Source organism: Bos grunniens, chromosome 15, assembly GCF_055505025.1.
Source record: "Bos grunniens cultivar Pamir isolate PY7600 chromosome 15, Bosgru_T2T1.0, whole genome shotgun sequence".
NCBI lineage: Eukaryota > Metazoa > Chordata > Mammalia > Artiodactyla > Bovidae > Bos > Bos grunniens.
This window is the reverse complement of record NC_141179.1, coordinates 8,749,401-8,764,613: the sequence shown is the minus strand read 5'-3', so window position 1 is coordinate 8,764,613 and position 15,213 is coordinate 8,749,401. Positions and strand designations below refer to the sequence as shown.

The window sequence follows — 15,213 nt, the reverse complement described above, 5'->3', positions numbered from 1 at the left end:
CAACTTAGATAGCATATTCAAAAGCAGAGACGTTACCTTGCCAACAGAGGTCTGTCTAGTCAAGGCTATAGTTTTTCCTGTGGTCATGTATGGATGTGAGAGTTGGACTGTGAAGAAAGCTGAGTGCTGAAGAATTGATGCTTTTGAATTGTGGTGTTGGAGAAGACTCTTGAGAGCCCCTTGGACTTCAAGGAGATCCAACCAGTCCATTCTAAAGGAGATCAGTCCAGGGTGTTCTTTGGAAGGACTGATGCTAAAGCTGAAACTCCAGTACTTTGGCCACCTCATGCAAAGAGTTGGCTTATTGGAAATCAGACTCTGATGGTGGGATGGATTGGGGGCAGGAGGAGAAGGGTACGACAGAGGATGAGATGGCTGGATGGCATCACCGACTTGATGGTCATGAGTCTGGGTGAACTCCGCGAGTTGGTGATGGACAGGGAGGCCTGGTGTGCTACAATTCATGGGGTCACAAAGAGTCGGACACGACTGAGTGACTGAACTGAACTGAGATCACTCCCATGTTCAATACACAAAGTCTTACTAGCTTAGATTTTATACAGCAGGTAAGGGATTAACTAGATGTCATGTAAAGGTGGCACACTTCCTTGTTTTAATCTCTTTGGGAATTGACTATGGCATATAGTAGAAAAAGCCTCCAATTTTGGAAATAGAAGACCTGTCCAGATTGGAGTTGACGTCTTAGACCCTGGGCAACTAAAGTTATTACCTCACTTTTCAGAACTTTAGCCCTAATAGCTTTGTGTGATTAATTAAGGAAAATGTGTGAGAACTTGGAGCGAGTAAAATGTCATACCAACACTATTGTTATCATTATTGTAAATGTATGTGAAATCTTCTTATAAATAGTAAAACATCTTCTTCTACCTTGGAAGATAGATAAGTAGATAGCTCGTATTTTACATGTGGAAGGTTGGAGCATTTATCCATCTTGCAGAAATTAATGGTTTCAATATGTGCTTTTGTACAGATGATATGATAATGCATATTTGGAATATGTTCATTGATGGTAAAGTTTTCTGCCTTTAAAACACTATTTAAAATAAGGTGAATAACCTAGGTTCATGGATAACTTGATAGAAGGTAAAATAGAGAAAGCACAGCAAGAGTGTCACAGCATGTAGTGGTAGGTATAAAGGAGGAGATAATGCGAGGTTGGAAGGGATCAGGAAGAGCTTTTTGGAGGAAATAGGGACTTGAGTGAGAGAGAGAGAAAGAGATCTTGAATCAGAACTTGAGAGAAGACTCTTGTCCTTACAAGGTGGAATAATGATATAAAAATAAGTACAAGCGACTGAGCAGCCTGTTTCTGGTGGTAACCAGTCCTCAGCTTGATGTGAGTCTTGTTAGAGGTTTTTGGATGCGTAGGTGGAAGCTGCTTTTTGAAAGCTTCTGGACATCTTGTTAATTTGGCCTTACCTATTGTGTCATCACACCTTTCAAGTCCCTCCATTGATTCCTCTGAGAAGCCTTGCACTATGCACTCAAGCTGGATTGGGCCCTTATTTGCTACTTCTGTATGCAGAGCAGTTGTGGTTAAGTGGAGACTCTGGATCCATTCTCCCTGAATCAAAATTCTTGCTCTGTCCTTTACTAGCTTGAGCAACCTTGGGGACGCCACTTAACCTCACTCAGTTCCTTCATCTGTAAGATGGGAATGATGATACCTACTTCGAGAGGCTGTTGTGATGATTAATGGCTTAATTTACATTAAGTTATAGGATGAGTTTCAGGCACATAGTAAGCTCTGTCTGCAGTGATGTTTTTATTAGCCTCTGTTGGAGGTTTTATCCATTGTCCTCTGATATGATTTATTTACATCCCTCATGTCCCTACGGGACTGTGCCCTTTTGAGAAAAAGACATATCTTGTTTTTACCTTTGTATACCCTTCATAGTCTACCTTCTGTACAGTAGTATGAAGATGATAATTCTACAACACATATGTCTGCTTCTGTGAGTCTTACTTAAATCTAATCTCAGAGCAACCAGATTTCAAGAAAAACTGCCTTAGATCAGTGGACCAGCTGGTTGTACTTGTTCTAAGATAAATATAGCTAACATTGTGACAGTCATTCCATTGATACTTCTAAAGTAACAAGTAACTGCAGCTCTTAAGTGTATGTGTAAGGAGATGTAATTAAATATTTGCCAAGTGTTTTGTATTTCTCTAATGAGGTTGAAGTATTTCTAATGAAATGAAGCTTTAATGTTTCATTAGCATCATCTAATCATGGGTGCTACAGGTTAACTCCTTGATACAAAAACATCGCTGGCTAATTAGAGCCTACTGTAATTTCTTCAAAGTTATAATGTGAATACATGTGAAGACACCCTATGCTTAAGTTGCAGGTTAGGTAAATAGAAAGGGCTGTGGTGTGAGTGATGGTCATAGCATCTTTACTGTGTACAGCTTTGACCCCTAGTAAATGATATTCCTCCCCCTTCACCTTGAATGTAGCCAGGATGGGATTTTTCCCTTGTTTGTCCTCAAGTTCTAATAGATGGGGAGAAATAGGGAGAAGGAGACACTCTTGCCTAGACTAGATTCTCTGCTTGTCACATTTGAGACACTCGATCTTTCATTTTGTTTTTAAGAGAAATGTTAACTCCTATCATTACACAATTTGAGACTTTGAAATTTAACAATAAACTTTAAGAACTGAATTAGGTTTTACATTCAAGGTCCATGTAATCATATGTGAATCAGTTTTATTTACAAGGACCAGTACTTCTGTTTTGTGCATCTGACTGCTGTTTAGAAACTTTAGACAATTAGGGAAGAATGTGTTCCATGGAGTGATGTCAGTGAAAGGTGTTGTTCTTTTTAGTTCAGAATTACACTCAGTGGGGGATGGAGTCAAGATTAAAAGTATGATCTGGATTCCTCATTTTTCACATTGATCCATATGATTGCCAGAAAATATCATAAGATAATGTTGTCATATTTTTTACCTCATTGTTACTTTGGTTTTTGGAAAATGAGAACAAATAAAAGGAAAATGAGGATCCCAGGCACTTGAAAATAAGTAATTTTTTGAACTTCCCCTGTATTTTTGGAATTAATCTGAACTAGTTGAGAACCATATTTTCCTGTACAGTCCTGTCTCATTACGCTTCAAAGAGGATCATTCACGCATTCTTGATTCTTTCCAGCATTGAAATAGATGCCCATCCCTCATGCAGAAACACTGAATAATCAGGTAGTCTGTTACGGCTTGATTGCAGTACATCAAGAGAGAATTTGAAACTGCAGTCAACAGACTACTTTATTGAGCACTTGCCAAGGTTATCTGAGGCCTACTAGCTGCCAGCTTCATTCCTGAAAATTAAACTTTTCCTTTCTTTTTTGAGACGCTCAGCATGGAAATAGCCAACACTTTTTAAATGCTTTCGCTATGTGCCACTGTCCTGAGTGCTTCATCTGTATTAACTCAGTCCTCACAGTGACCCTGGGAGATGGGTTCTGTTCCACTTAACAGATGAGGTCCAGAGGGGCTATGAAGGCAGCCACGGCCATGCCACACTGCCTGGTAGAGGTGGGAAGCCAGTCCACATCATCTGCCACTGGAGCCCATACTCTGGATTGACGGTGGGCGCCTGTGTTCTTCTTCCGGACGGGAATCTGTACAGTGTCCTCACTGAGATCTCAGTGAAAAGATGAAGCAGCTTGCCTTTCTCAGTCGAGAAGCAAGGCTACAGGAAGCAAAGAATGGTCCTGGAAGACATGTTCTGTTGTGAGGGTTTCTGTCAGGAGTTTCCTGGGACAGAGCTTCCAGGTGGCTCCTTGAGTTTGCGGGGAGACGCACAGGAACTTGTGATGAGGGGAGAGAAGGAAGGCTATCTTTTCCAAGCTTCCTAAGCTTCCTGATGCATCCGTATTACCCACTACCCCTTCTCTGCTATAGGAATTCCATCTATGACTTCAAGTCCAGTTTAGCATAAGGACTATTATACATCATAGGTAGAAAAATAAATATGTACTACATGGAACACTTTTCCAATATCTCAGGAAGGGTGCCTGCACACAGCTCAGCTGAAAAATTATCCTAGGAGTCTGATTTGTTGTGTGTGTGTGTCTTCTCAGAACATTTACTAGAGGTGTTATGATTTCTTTACCCTTAGCCAGAGCTATGCAATGTCAGGTAACTGCATACCTTTGCACACACGGGTCCCTTCTGTCTGGTGTGTGCATGCTCAGTCGCTTCAGTCGTGTCCCACTCTTTGCAACCCTATGGACTCCTCTGTCCATTCATATTCTCTCCAGGGGATCTTCCTGACCCAGGGATTGAACCCGAGTCTCCTGTATCTCCTGCACTGTAAGGTGGATTCTTTACCGCTGAGCCACTAGGGAAGCCCCTTTCTGCCCGAAAAATCACTTGACTCTCTCACCTTTTGAGCTGAGCTTGAATGATAACAATTGATAGCATTTATTAAGTTGCCTTGGGAAAAGGACATGGCAACCCACTCCTGTATTCTTGCCTGGAGAATCCTGTGGACAGAGGAGCCTGGTGGGCTCCTGTCCACAGGGTTGCACAGAGTTGGACACGACTAAAGTGACTTAGCAGCGGCAGCAAGTTGCCTAATATGTACCAGGCACAGACCTCACTTCATGTTTATAACAACCTCTGAGATCTATATTGCTTCTTTGTTGCAAACGTAAGAAAAACAGGCCTTATGAAGGATGAGTGATTGCCTAAGGTCTCACAGCCAGCGGGGGAGGTCTAGGTCTGATGAAGCCTTTGTTTTCCTCATTGACTAACAATCCACTAGGGAGGCTCTTTCCAGTTTTCTTCCTGAGAACCCAAAGCAGGACCATTCTTGAGCTGGTAGATAGACCATTCCATTCCATTAAATTCAGAGTACTTCTTAGGTAGAATGTGCAGCTGGCCACAAACCTCTCTCCCTCTTTTGGGGAGAGGTGTTAGTTTGTGAGTAGTAATACCATCTTTCCAGAGCATGATTTATTTTTTCAAACAAGATTTAAGAAAATCTGTCTCTCATGTGTATGTGTGTGTGTGTTAAAAGCCTCTCTGAGGCTCAAGGCCTATGGTCTTCAGAATTGTCGGTGGTAGGGGTGTTGGTAATTTCTGGGTTCACATGGGGCATTAAGTGACTTTCGTGTTTGGAGACCTAGTCTCCTGTGGGTCCTTACTGTGATTGTTAAGTGGGCTTGAGGTTTCTGAGTGGTGGCTTTTTACAGTTAAGTCCTGGTGTCAGGCCTAGACACCAGGCCACAGTTCTTCTCTTAAAGAAAAAAAAAAAAAAAGATTCCAACTCTAGTTACAGTGGTAAGGAGGACTTTACTCAGGACTTGCTGTAGATATCAAGAGTGTTACAGTAGGGGAGAGGGTTCAGGTTCAACTCTGAATGCAACAAGAGCAAATGAGGATTTATGCAGCCAAGGAACCCTCTGAGTGGTGGGCCCTATCAGTGGATGGAAAATCACTAAGAGAAGACGTAAAGGGTTGGAGTGTTCTTGGTGGAGGCAGGTCGAGGACTTCAGCATCAGAGGTGGGGTGAGGAACTTGGTCAGATATCCAGTCGAGAATTTGTCTGCAGTGACTTGGCAGAATTTGTGCTAAAACTAGGATTGGTAGGCTCAGTGAGGATAGGGAGCCCAGGTAGAGGCCTGGACAAGAAGGAGGCTCCGAGGAGCCTGATTGAAGACTGGTCAAGGAGAGGGTCTTCGTCAGGTGTGACTGCTTGAGTTCAATGTTATGCATTCAAGGTGGCAGATATGAATCCCTGGGAGATAACATTAAATGAAGTGTAGAGTGAGGGCCGTTTTTCACTGTAAAGTCTTCTTTTGAAATCAGAATAAAACTTCACCAAATTACCTCAACACGTATGAGATGCCTTTGAATAGAAAATTGACTTTGTGACTAATATGGATATATGTTCCTCTTAAGTTTCTAACATGCAAAAATCACACATATGTGATGTGTTCCCACCTATTCACCTTTCTGTATCTCATATCATCTGATGTATAATAGCTGTGCTCAGTGGGCTTCCCTGGTGGCTCAACTGTAAAGAATCTGCCTGCAGTGCAGGAGACGTGGGTTTGACCCCTGGGTCAAGAAGATTCTCTGGAGAAAGAAATGGCAACTCACTCCAGTATTCTTGCCTGGGAAATTCCATGGACAGAGGAGCCTGGTGGGCTACAGTCCATGGGGTCACAAAGAGTCAGACATGACTTAGCAACTAAACCACTACCACCAGAGTGACTTCTAGAAAAATGAATATTCCTACTGGCACAGACTTCTGCGAAGGATTAGCATGGATGATCACAGTAGCCCTGAAAGGAGGGACCTTTAAAGCTGCCCTGATGCTGCAGTGTCAGATTGATTTTTAATTTTAGTTAACAAACATAAATAGTGCTTATTGTCAGACTCTGTTGTAAACGCTTTGCAAGTGTTATGTTAATTAATCCTCAGAAGAACCCTGTAAAGTGGTTATGCCACTGTCGTTCAGTCTTTATAGATGAGGAAACAGAGGCCCAGAGGAGTTTAAAAATTTTGCCCAAGGTCACATAATGAGTAAATGGCAGGACTTGGATTTCAACCCAGGCTGCCTGGCTCCAGCGTCTGCATTCTTAGTCTCTGTTAGGTTGCATCCTAGGCTTTTGCCTCCCAGGGATTCACTTCTTATTATTCTGGGCTTTTCTTTATTCTCTCCATGAATAGAGAATTATTCTTCTTCTGGATTTAGTTACTCTGGACTTTGTTCAGACTGAAGTCAGGACTGAGGAGTCTGTTTAACATGAGGTCTCCTATAAATCACAAGGTTATTCATAAACAACTTTTCAGGTGTATTTTCAACTTTTAAGGAGAATGTGTTTTTTGGTAAAAGCACATTCCCTGTCTCCTCCACAGTCTGTGTAGAATAACATCAGTGATACTTTCTAATCAAAGATTCGATGCTTCCCCCTCCATCCCCACTAGTAACCCCAGTAGAATTCTTTATTTCTTCTTCTTCTTCTTTTTTTTTTTTTTTACTATAAATGGTGCATTTGTAGTGAATAGTAATTCTTTGATAAAAACTTTGGGAAATTGACTTCCAGAAAATGCACAACTAGCACCAAAACTTTCTTAAAGGGGCAGATCTCCTTTGGAAGCAGAAGAGATCTAATCCCTAAAACATTTCTTTTGTAGTCTCTTTAAATTTTGTTTAAATTTGTCAAGCTGGTATTGAAAAAGGTTCTGGTTAATATAGCATTAGCAGCAAAGTTATATAAATACATGTGGAAAATCTTGAGTATTTCATGGTATCTTCACCTTAGGATTTTTTTAAAACTAAAGTTTTTAAACTTTTAATTACAGATCTGTCTATGGCAGTACAGAAATTTTCCCAGTCGCTGCAGGATTTCCAGTTCGAATGTATCGGTGATGCTGAAACAGACGATGAAATTAGTATCGGTAAGTACTGCTGTTTTTCAATATCCTAGGTAATAATTTTAAAAGTCTTACTTCAGATAGTAACTTCATTGAAATCAAACAGATAACACACACCCAAATAATGCTGCTGCTGCTAAGTTGCTTCAGTCGTGTCCAACTCTATGCAGCCCCATAGACAGCAGCCCTTCCTTCTCCAGTGCATGAAAGTGAAAAGTGAAAGTGAAGTCGCTCAGTAAGTGTCCGACTCTTCGTGACCCCATGGACTGCAGCCTACCACACTCCTCCGTCCATGGGATTTTCCAGGCAGGAGTACTGGAGTGGGTTGCCATTGCCTTCCCCGCCCAAATACTAAGTATGTCAAATATTCTGACTTTGATAAAAGTGTAAGGGTGATTTTTGGTTGCTGTGGAAGAGTGTTATAAATAGTTTTAAAATTGAGGTTTGTGGTTTTTTCCATAAGGAAATTAATCATTGTATAATTCAGTTCAGCCCTTTGAGACGATGTGGATAACATCCTTTTTTCTTGCCTAAAAGTGAATCATTCAGGGAATTACTGGGCAGTCCAGTGTTAAGACTATTCATTCTCATTGCCCAGGGCCTGGGTTCAATATCTGGTCTAGGAACTAAGATCCCACAGCAGCAGGTTGTGGCAAAAACAAAACAAAACAGAAAACAAAAGTGAATCATTCATTCAAACAAATACATATTGGTTATCTATTATTAAATATACAAGGTATTAGTTTAAGAATTATCTCACTTTTTTTAATCTTACTACTGATTTCTCTTTTAACTTCAGTATTTCTTAATATTGAAACTTTATAAGTTTCAATATTTATAAGTTTTATAAGAAGTTAAAACTTCTTAATACTGAAGTTAAAAGAGAAATCAGTAGTAAGAGAAAAAACTATCAGTCATGATTTGTTAACCAATATTAGTGTAGGACAGAGAACATTACTGGGATCAGGAGACTTGAGACTTAATCTGGTTTTCCCTCATATTTAGCAATCCAACCCTGGGGAAAGCATGCCCCTTCCTGAATCGGGTGGTTTCATTTCCCATTAGTGAAAAGATTGGGTTTCGTGATCTCAAGTTTTATCTGTAGCTGAGTTTTTACTGGATGAAGGTCTGGTTCATGTAGCATTCTTTCCCCCACATTTTAACAATCCCTACTTGTCAGTTTGCAGACATGGGGTCAATCTGTAGGTTGGGTTAGAGTCAGGCAGTCAGCTGTGCTGAGTGGCTTCATTCGTGTCGGACTCTTTGTGACCTCATGGACTGCAGCCCACCAGGATCCTCTGTCCATGGGATTTTCCAGGCAGTCAGGAGACTGTATAAAATATGTGTATACATTTTAGAGAATAATATATCAAGTGTACTCACATTCCAGATAAAAATAGAATATTGTAAGGATTTACAATAGACTCCTGAACTGTAATATGTATATGATACACGTGGCGATATCATTAAATGCCGACTGTGATTCAGAAGGTCTCAGGTGGAGTGAGGTTTCCGCATTTCTTACACACTTGAAGGCTGGTCCACGGACCTCTCTTTGAGTAGCAGGACTTTGAAATCCCTGACACGCTTCTCCACAATCTTATTTCTCTCCTTCTTCTGAATTTTCTTTTTCTTTTATAGTTTTGTCAGGTATATACATATTTCTCAATATTTTTATTGTTTTTGAAAACCTGAAGTATCAAGTCCAAACCCCACTGTGGAAGGAAAGGGCTCTCAGGAAGAAAAGCTGGAAGAGTTTCTGATTCCCTGGATGGCTTTAGCTTGTGACCGTCACTAAGGTCCCTTCTGGAGAAGTCACCTGCCCGTCCACAGACACGCTGCTCCTGCTGTGGGGTTCACGTCATATGGACCCTGAGTGGCCAGGCCAGGCTCTTGCAGAGGCCCCTGCCAGGCAGTCGATGATTTGCCCGCCCCTTGGTACTCGGGTGTGGAGGTGGCTGGTGTTAGGATCGCCAGTGGCTCCCTCCGCCCTCAGGTTTGTGGAGGAGGGTGGCTGAGCCTGACTTGGTGGAGGTGTAGGTAGGGAGCCTCTCAGAAGGAGGAGAGGGCTGCCAGGTGGACCCCGGCGACATGACTTCCTCCTGTTTACAGGACGAGCGGGGCATGGCGCGTCAGGGGTCACATGACACCCGCAGCCGGAACGATGGTGTCATCCTTTGTGTCGCTTCGTGACGTCTATATCATAAGTGTCTAGCCCCCAACATAGGTTTTGTAACACACACCTCACAGACAAAACCTAGATTTTATTACTAAAATGTTAATATAGTAGCATTGTTATTTAGAAAAAAAGAAAGAACACTCACATACTCATATAATGGCAGTTATTTCCACTTAGTAATGAGACTGTAAAAAGCAGAGACATTATTTTGCCAACATAGGTCCATCTAGTCAAAGCTGTGGTTTTTCCAGTAGTCAGGTATGGATGTGAGGTTTGGACCCTAAAGAAAGCTGAGCACCAAAGAATTGATGCGTTTGAACTGTGGTGTTGGAGAAGACTGTTGAGAGTCCCTTAGACTGAAAGGAGATTCAACCAGTCCATCCTAAAGGAAATCAGTCCTGAATATTCATTGGAAGGACTGATGCTGAAGCTGAAACTCCAATACTCTGGCCACCTGATGTGAAAAACTGACTCATTGAAGACCCTGATGCTGGGAAAGATTGAAGGCAGGAGAAGGGGACAACAGAGGATGAAATGGTTGGATGGCATCACTGACTCAATAGACATGAGTTTGAGTAAGCTCCAGGAGTTGGTGATAGACAGGGAGGCCTGGCGTGCAGCAGTCCTTGGGGTCACAAAAAGTTGGACATAACTGAGCAACTGAACTGAATGAGACTATAAAGTGCAAGAAGACAGAGGCCAGAGGTCTTTTCCTTTGTTTTTCTTCTTTCAGTCATTTCACTTTAGCACCTGATCCAGGGTCTGACTCTTGGTAAACTCTTGGTTAAATTGTTGAATAAATGACATAATTTCGCTTATAAACTTTATTTTTTTCATTTATGTGTATCTTTTTCTAATATAATTATAGTTATACTGCATATAGCTATATATTATATGAAATTTATTTCTTTATAAAGAGATTTATAGAAAATACTTCTGGATTTTTTATAGGTATTATACTTTTTCATTTTATGATTTTAAAATATTACATAGGTTTTTATACATGAATTTGTGACATACTCTTTTTGGTACATTCAGGTTGCTTCTAGTTCGTCTTTTACTTTTTAACAGTACAATAAATACATTTCTTCATAATTTCCATTAAGTTTTTTACTTAAAAAACTTTTTTGAAGCCATATGGTGTAACAGCAGAGGTAGGGGACTTTAATCACTACGCTCTTCAACCGTGCAGGTGGGTCGACGGTAGGCGGTTTTCCCTGGCTGTGGTGAACTTGATATCTCAACTGTGCTGTCTGTTTCCACTTTGACTGAATGGATGTTATTATTTTGGCTCTTGCAGTTTAGATTGGAAAGGTGTGAACTGATCAGGATATGAAGGCTTATGATTGTTGTTTAGTCGCTAAGTCGTGTTGACTGTTTGTGACCCTATTGACTGTAGTCTGCCAAGCTCCTCTGTCCATGGAATTCTCTAGGAGAGAAGACTGGAGTAGGTTGCCATGCCCTCCTCCAGGGGATCTTCCTGGGATCAAACTTGCATCTCCTGCATTGGCATGAGGATTCTTTACCACTGAACCACCAGGGAAGCCAAGACTATGATAGGCAATGAATATTAAGTTCCAATGCTTTCAGGGCTTTTTGGAATTAGATCCAAGCTGGGCAAGTGGAAGGTGAATACTACATAGGGGAAAGATATTATTAAATATTTTTTAATTATTAATAATTTTAAATTATTATATTACTATTTTTATTATTTTTTAGTTATTCACTATTTTTAAATCAAGAGACTTATTTAGCTCCTACTGGGAATCTGATTTAAACACCAATGCTTTGATAGGAAAACCTAACTTAGAGCACAGAGATTTATAAACAAAAATTATCTCTGAAACTATTGTAAAAATATAGATATATTCCCATATCCTCACCATTCAGCACTTTTTATCCTTTTACTACACCACCAAATGCACTGTAAATTGTTAAAAATAACATGTATACCTGTGGCGGATTCATTTTGATATTTGGCAAAACTAATACAATTATGTAAAGTTTAAAAATAAAATAAAATTAGAAAAAAAAAAACTAGGATATAATAAAAAAAAAAAAAAGACTGTGAGGCTACCACAGCTGTTGTACCGAGGACAGTGATCTAGGAATGTATCCCTGAGAATAATGGGTAAGGCTGGTGTGGATGAGTGCAAGAGCTATCGTTACCTTCATCAGCTCCACTTCCACATGGGAAGATGCAAAGTTTCGGCTGTCTTTATTTTTTTTTTTTTATTATTATTATTATTTTTTTATTATTATTTTTTTTTTAATTAAAAAAATTTCAGGTATACACGTGCTTGTTGAAGCCCCAGTTTCAGGTTCTTCTTTATTCTTCTGACTTAATGAAAGAGGCGTGAAGTGGGGACAGCTGTGAAGGTTCGCGCTAAGGAATAGTCACAATATCCTCAGCCAGAGCAGCCTTGAGACTTACAATGATGTAACCACTGCAAACAGTGACTTACAAAAAAAAGCTCATCTTTTATAAGCAAGCGGTGTCTCTGCAAAATAACTTATAAAGACATTTGTGAACTTTTCTGTGTACAAGTTATGGTGGTGAGAGTGGGTGAAAGATGAGTAAGATGTCTGCTTTCAGTGTGCTTATAGTAGAATAAGGTGAAAAACAGATTTTGAGCAAAGTAAGGAAAAGAGAGTGCTGTTACTATATCAGGGTCACAAGTGAACCTGTGCAAGCTGTTCCGGGAGTTTGTGAGATGTGTGGGCCTGTGTCTGTCCCATAAATCAGACGCACTCTTCAGCTGTCCCCGTGTGCTCCCACCCTTTGGCCATGTGCTTGCTGGTTTGTTTGTTTGTTTTCTTGGTGCCAGTGAGACATTGCTGGCTTGGAAGGAAGCAAAATGGGATTAGTCGTCTGTGACCCAGTGGGGAATTCCTGTGGCTCACAGAGCAGGTCAGTTGTTTCCAGACTGAAGTGCTAAGCAGCACAGCACCCTGCACTCTACGTGTAGCACCTCCTTCTCATCCTAGAGCAGCAAGAAGCCAGTCCTCCTCCCTCCTCTGAGGATGGTTGAGCTGCCCCTGAGCATTTGATTGCTTCCTTTTATCTGCCCCCCATGGTGCTGGCCCAATGGGAGGCCATCCAGCTTAACTTCCTACAGCTGTTCTAATTGTCCATTTTTTATGCTGCTTTGTTTTTCTGGACTGAGGAAAGACGCTGAGTTAGAAATACGTTAGGACTTGATTAGCTGGACACTTGGGGCTTAGAAACTGATGATGGAGGAGAGAAGAGTGATCACAAACTGGCGTAAGAGTCAGTGCTCCTCAAATAACATATTTATATGGTTAGTTGTTGTTTAGTTTCTCTTTGTGTCCCCAGGCTCCTCTGTCCATGGGATTTCCCAGGCAAGAATACTAGAGCAGCTTGCCATTTCCTTCCCCAGGGGATTTTCCTGGACCAGGATTTAAACCTGCATGTCCTGCATTGGCAAGCAGATTGGGGCAGACTAGATACAAAATGTATCTATTGCATAACCATAATTATACAGAAGATAATACCTGCTGCATTAACCCTGGTACATACCTGGAAATTGATGATGTTATGTGTCCATCCCTAAAACCTTACTAGTAGTTAATAAAATACTCTCTACAGAACATAAAAACACTAGTCTTTTGAAAACTCTACAGTGGTTCATTCAAGCAAGTAGAAGCTCAAAGATATTACTGTGAATCTATCTGAGGTGGTGGTTTTTACTCGGTTAATTTAGCACTTTAGAGTATGGGATAATAAAGGTCTGTAAATCTTAGTGTATCACTTCAGAATTTATGTCCAAACCAAGTTTGGGGCTTGTAAGTGACTATATTTTTTTTCCTGCCTATTGATGCCTATAGTTTGAAAACACTTTTAACCAAGTCTTAAAAGAAGTCTAGATTAAAAACAAAATCAAATATTGTTAGTCATGCTGAACCAGTGCCAGTAAAAATATTAGTCATTAATATGAGGCAAAGCTCATTCATTCTATGTAATCTTGGAAACTATTGGAAAGTCCAGTTGTGGTTTGTCATAAACAGCTTGGTTAGTGATGTTCTGTGATGGCCTATCGCAGTGCTCAGGAAAGTCCTGGCCCATATGACCTTTGCACTCAAGAGATTAAACATTTACCAGGAAGGAGAGGCAGTTTGCTAGTAAATATTTTAGGTGGGGACTTTCTACTTTAGACACACCTAAAGAGAAAATTCCTTTGGTAGAGACAGGCAACATCCAACCGCTTGTCAACTAAGGTTATTGCTCTTAACTCTGAGTGGAGAAATGAGGCCATCAAGTAGGTGATTCAGATCAAAATATATTTCATAATAATTGTCCAGATAGGTCTGACATAACTCATGTGTCTGTGTTCAGGTCTCTGTTTTGAATGCATATATGCAGACATAGCCATAACAGTGGTGAGTGCTTAATAGTTCTTAGAATGAAGAGCATAATATATTTTTTAAAAGCCCTTTTACATGAAAGTCTACATGTGAATCATATCTGTACATATTGACAGTTTTCTATACTGAATTGGCTGGAGTGTGCCTTATATTTTGAATTCTTTTCTGACTTTAGGAGACTGCACTGAAAGGTAAGATTATAGGAGACGAATTTAAAATACTGACCTTTTATGTCACAGGAACTTTATTGTATCTTCCTGAGCAAACAGTGCTTTACCCAGGTGCAAATATTTGTTGTTAGATTACCTTTCTGAAGCTAAGTGTGCACGAGTGTAACACAGTGATTAAGTGAAATTGCCCAGGAATACGAACAGAAGCCTGAAACTGATCATTAATGCCTTCTCAGAGGGTGTGAAGTAGAAGACATTTTTCAGGGGAGTATTTGAAAATTATTTTCCTTTTCCTTGTTAGAGGAATTGTGTTTAGTTGCTCAGTCGTGTCGGATTTTTTGCAACCCCATAGATTGTAGGCTGCCAGGCTCCTCTGTCCATGGAATTCTTCAGGCAAGAATCCTAGAGTGAGTAGCCATTCCCTTCTTCGGGGGATCGTCCAGACCCAGGGATTGAACGCAGGTCTCTGGCATTGCAGGCTGCCCGCAAATGCATAAATCTTTATCAAATACATCCATTGCCTTTGAGAATGCATCTCTTAGGTCTCATGGAAAGGTAGTGTTTGATCCAATTTTCCAAGTTATAAACAAGAATATGGTCTAGTGTGGGAGGTATGCAAACAGTTTTCTTTGTGTGTTTTGAGAGGATTACTTTATAGAATAGAAACACTTTGAGAAATAGGAGCCCATATTTCAGATTAAAAAGGATCAATATATTTATAAATCCCAGGAAATTCACTTAAACAATAAAACATAAATAAAATCATAAATGGTTTTAGCTAAGAAAAAAACATACCTATTTTCTTCAACTTAAACTAATAAAATTCAGTTATTAAGCTACTAAATTGAAAATGCTTCTGTAAAGATTTTCCTAAGGATTCAGTTATGAGCTACAAATCCTCATCCATAGCGATCACTACTATCTGATGATGGCAGGATGCATAAGGTAGAGCATGGCCTGAAACTCTTCTTGGGCCTCTCTTAGGAAAAAGTTAGCAAACTAGAGACAATGCCATTACCAACCACAACTGAACTCTTTAAAAAAAAAACCTGCGATTTTATTAA

At 40.3% G+C, this 15,213-nt stretch overlaps 1 protein-coding gene across 5 annotated transcripts in view; it reads left to right on the top strand.

Moving 5' to 3' along the window:
- Positions 1-15,213, top strand: part of ARHGAP42 (Rho GTPase activating protein 42) — a 348,391-nt gene that overhangs the window by 81,277 nt on the left and 251,901 nt on the right. For all 5 annotated transcript variants that reach the window (XM_086338908.1, XM_086338912.1, XM_086338910.1 and 2 more), the window contains exon 2: positions 7,343-7,438. In XM_086338908.1, coding sequence (XP_086195034.1) covers positions 7,343-7,438 — 96 coding nt within the window. The remainder of the gene's footprint in view (positions 1-7,342; positions 7,439-15,213) is intronic.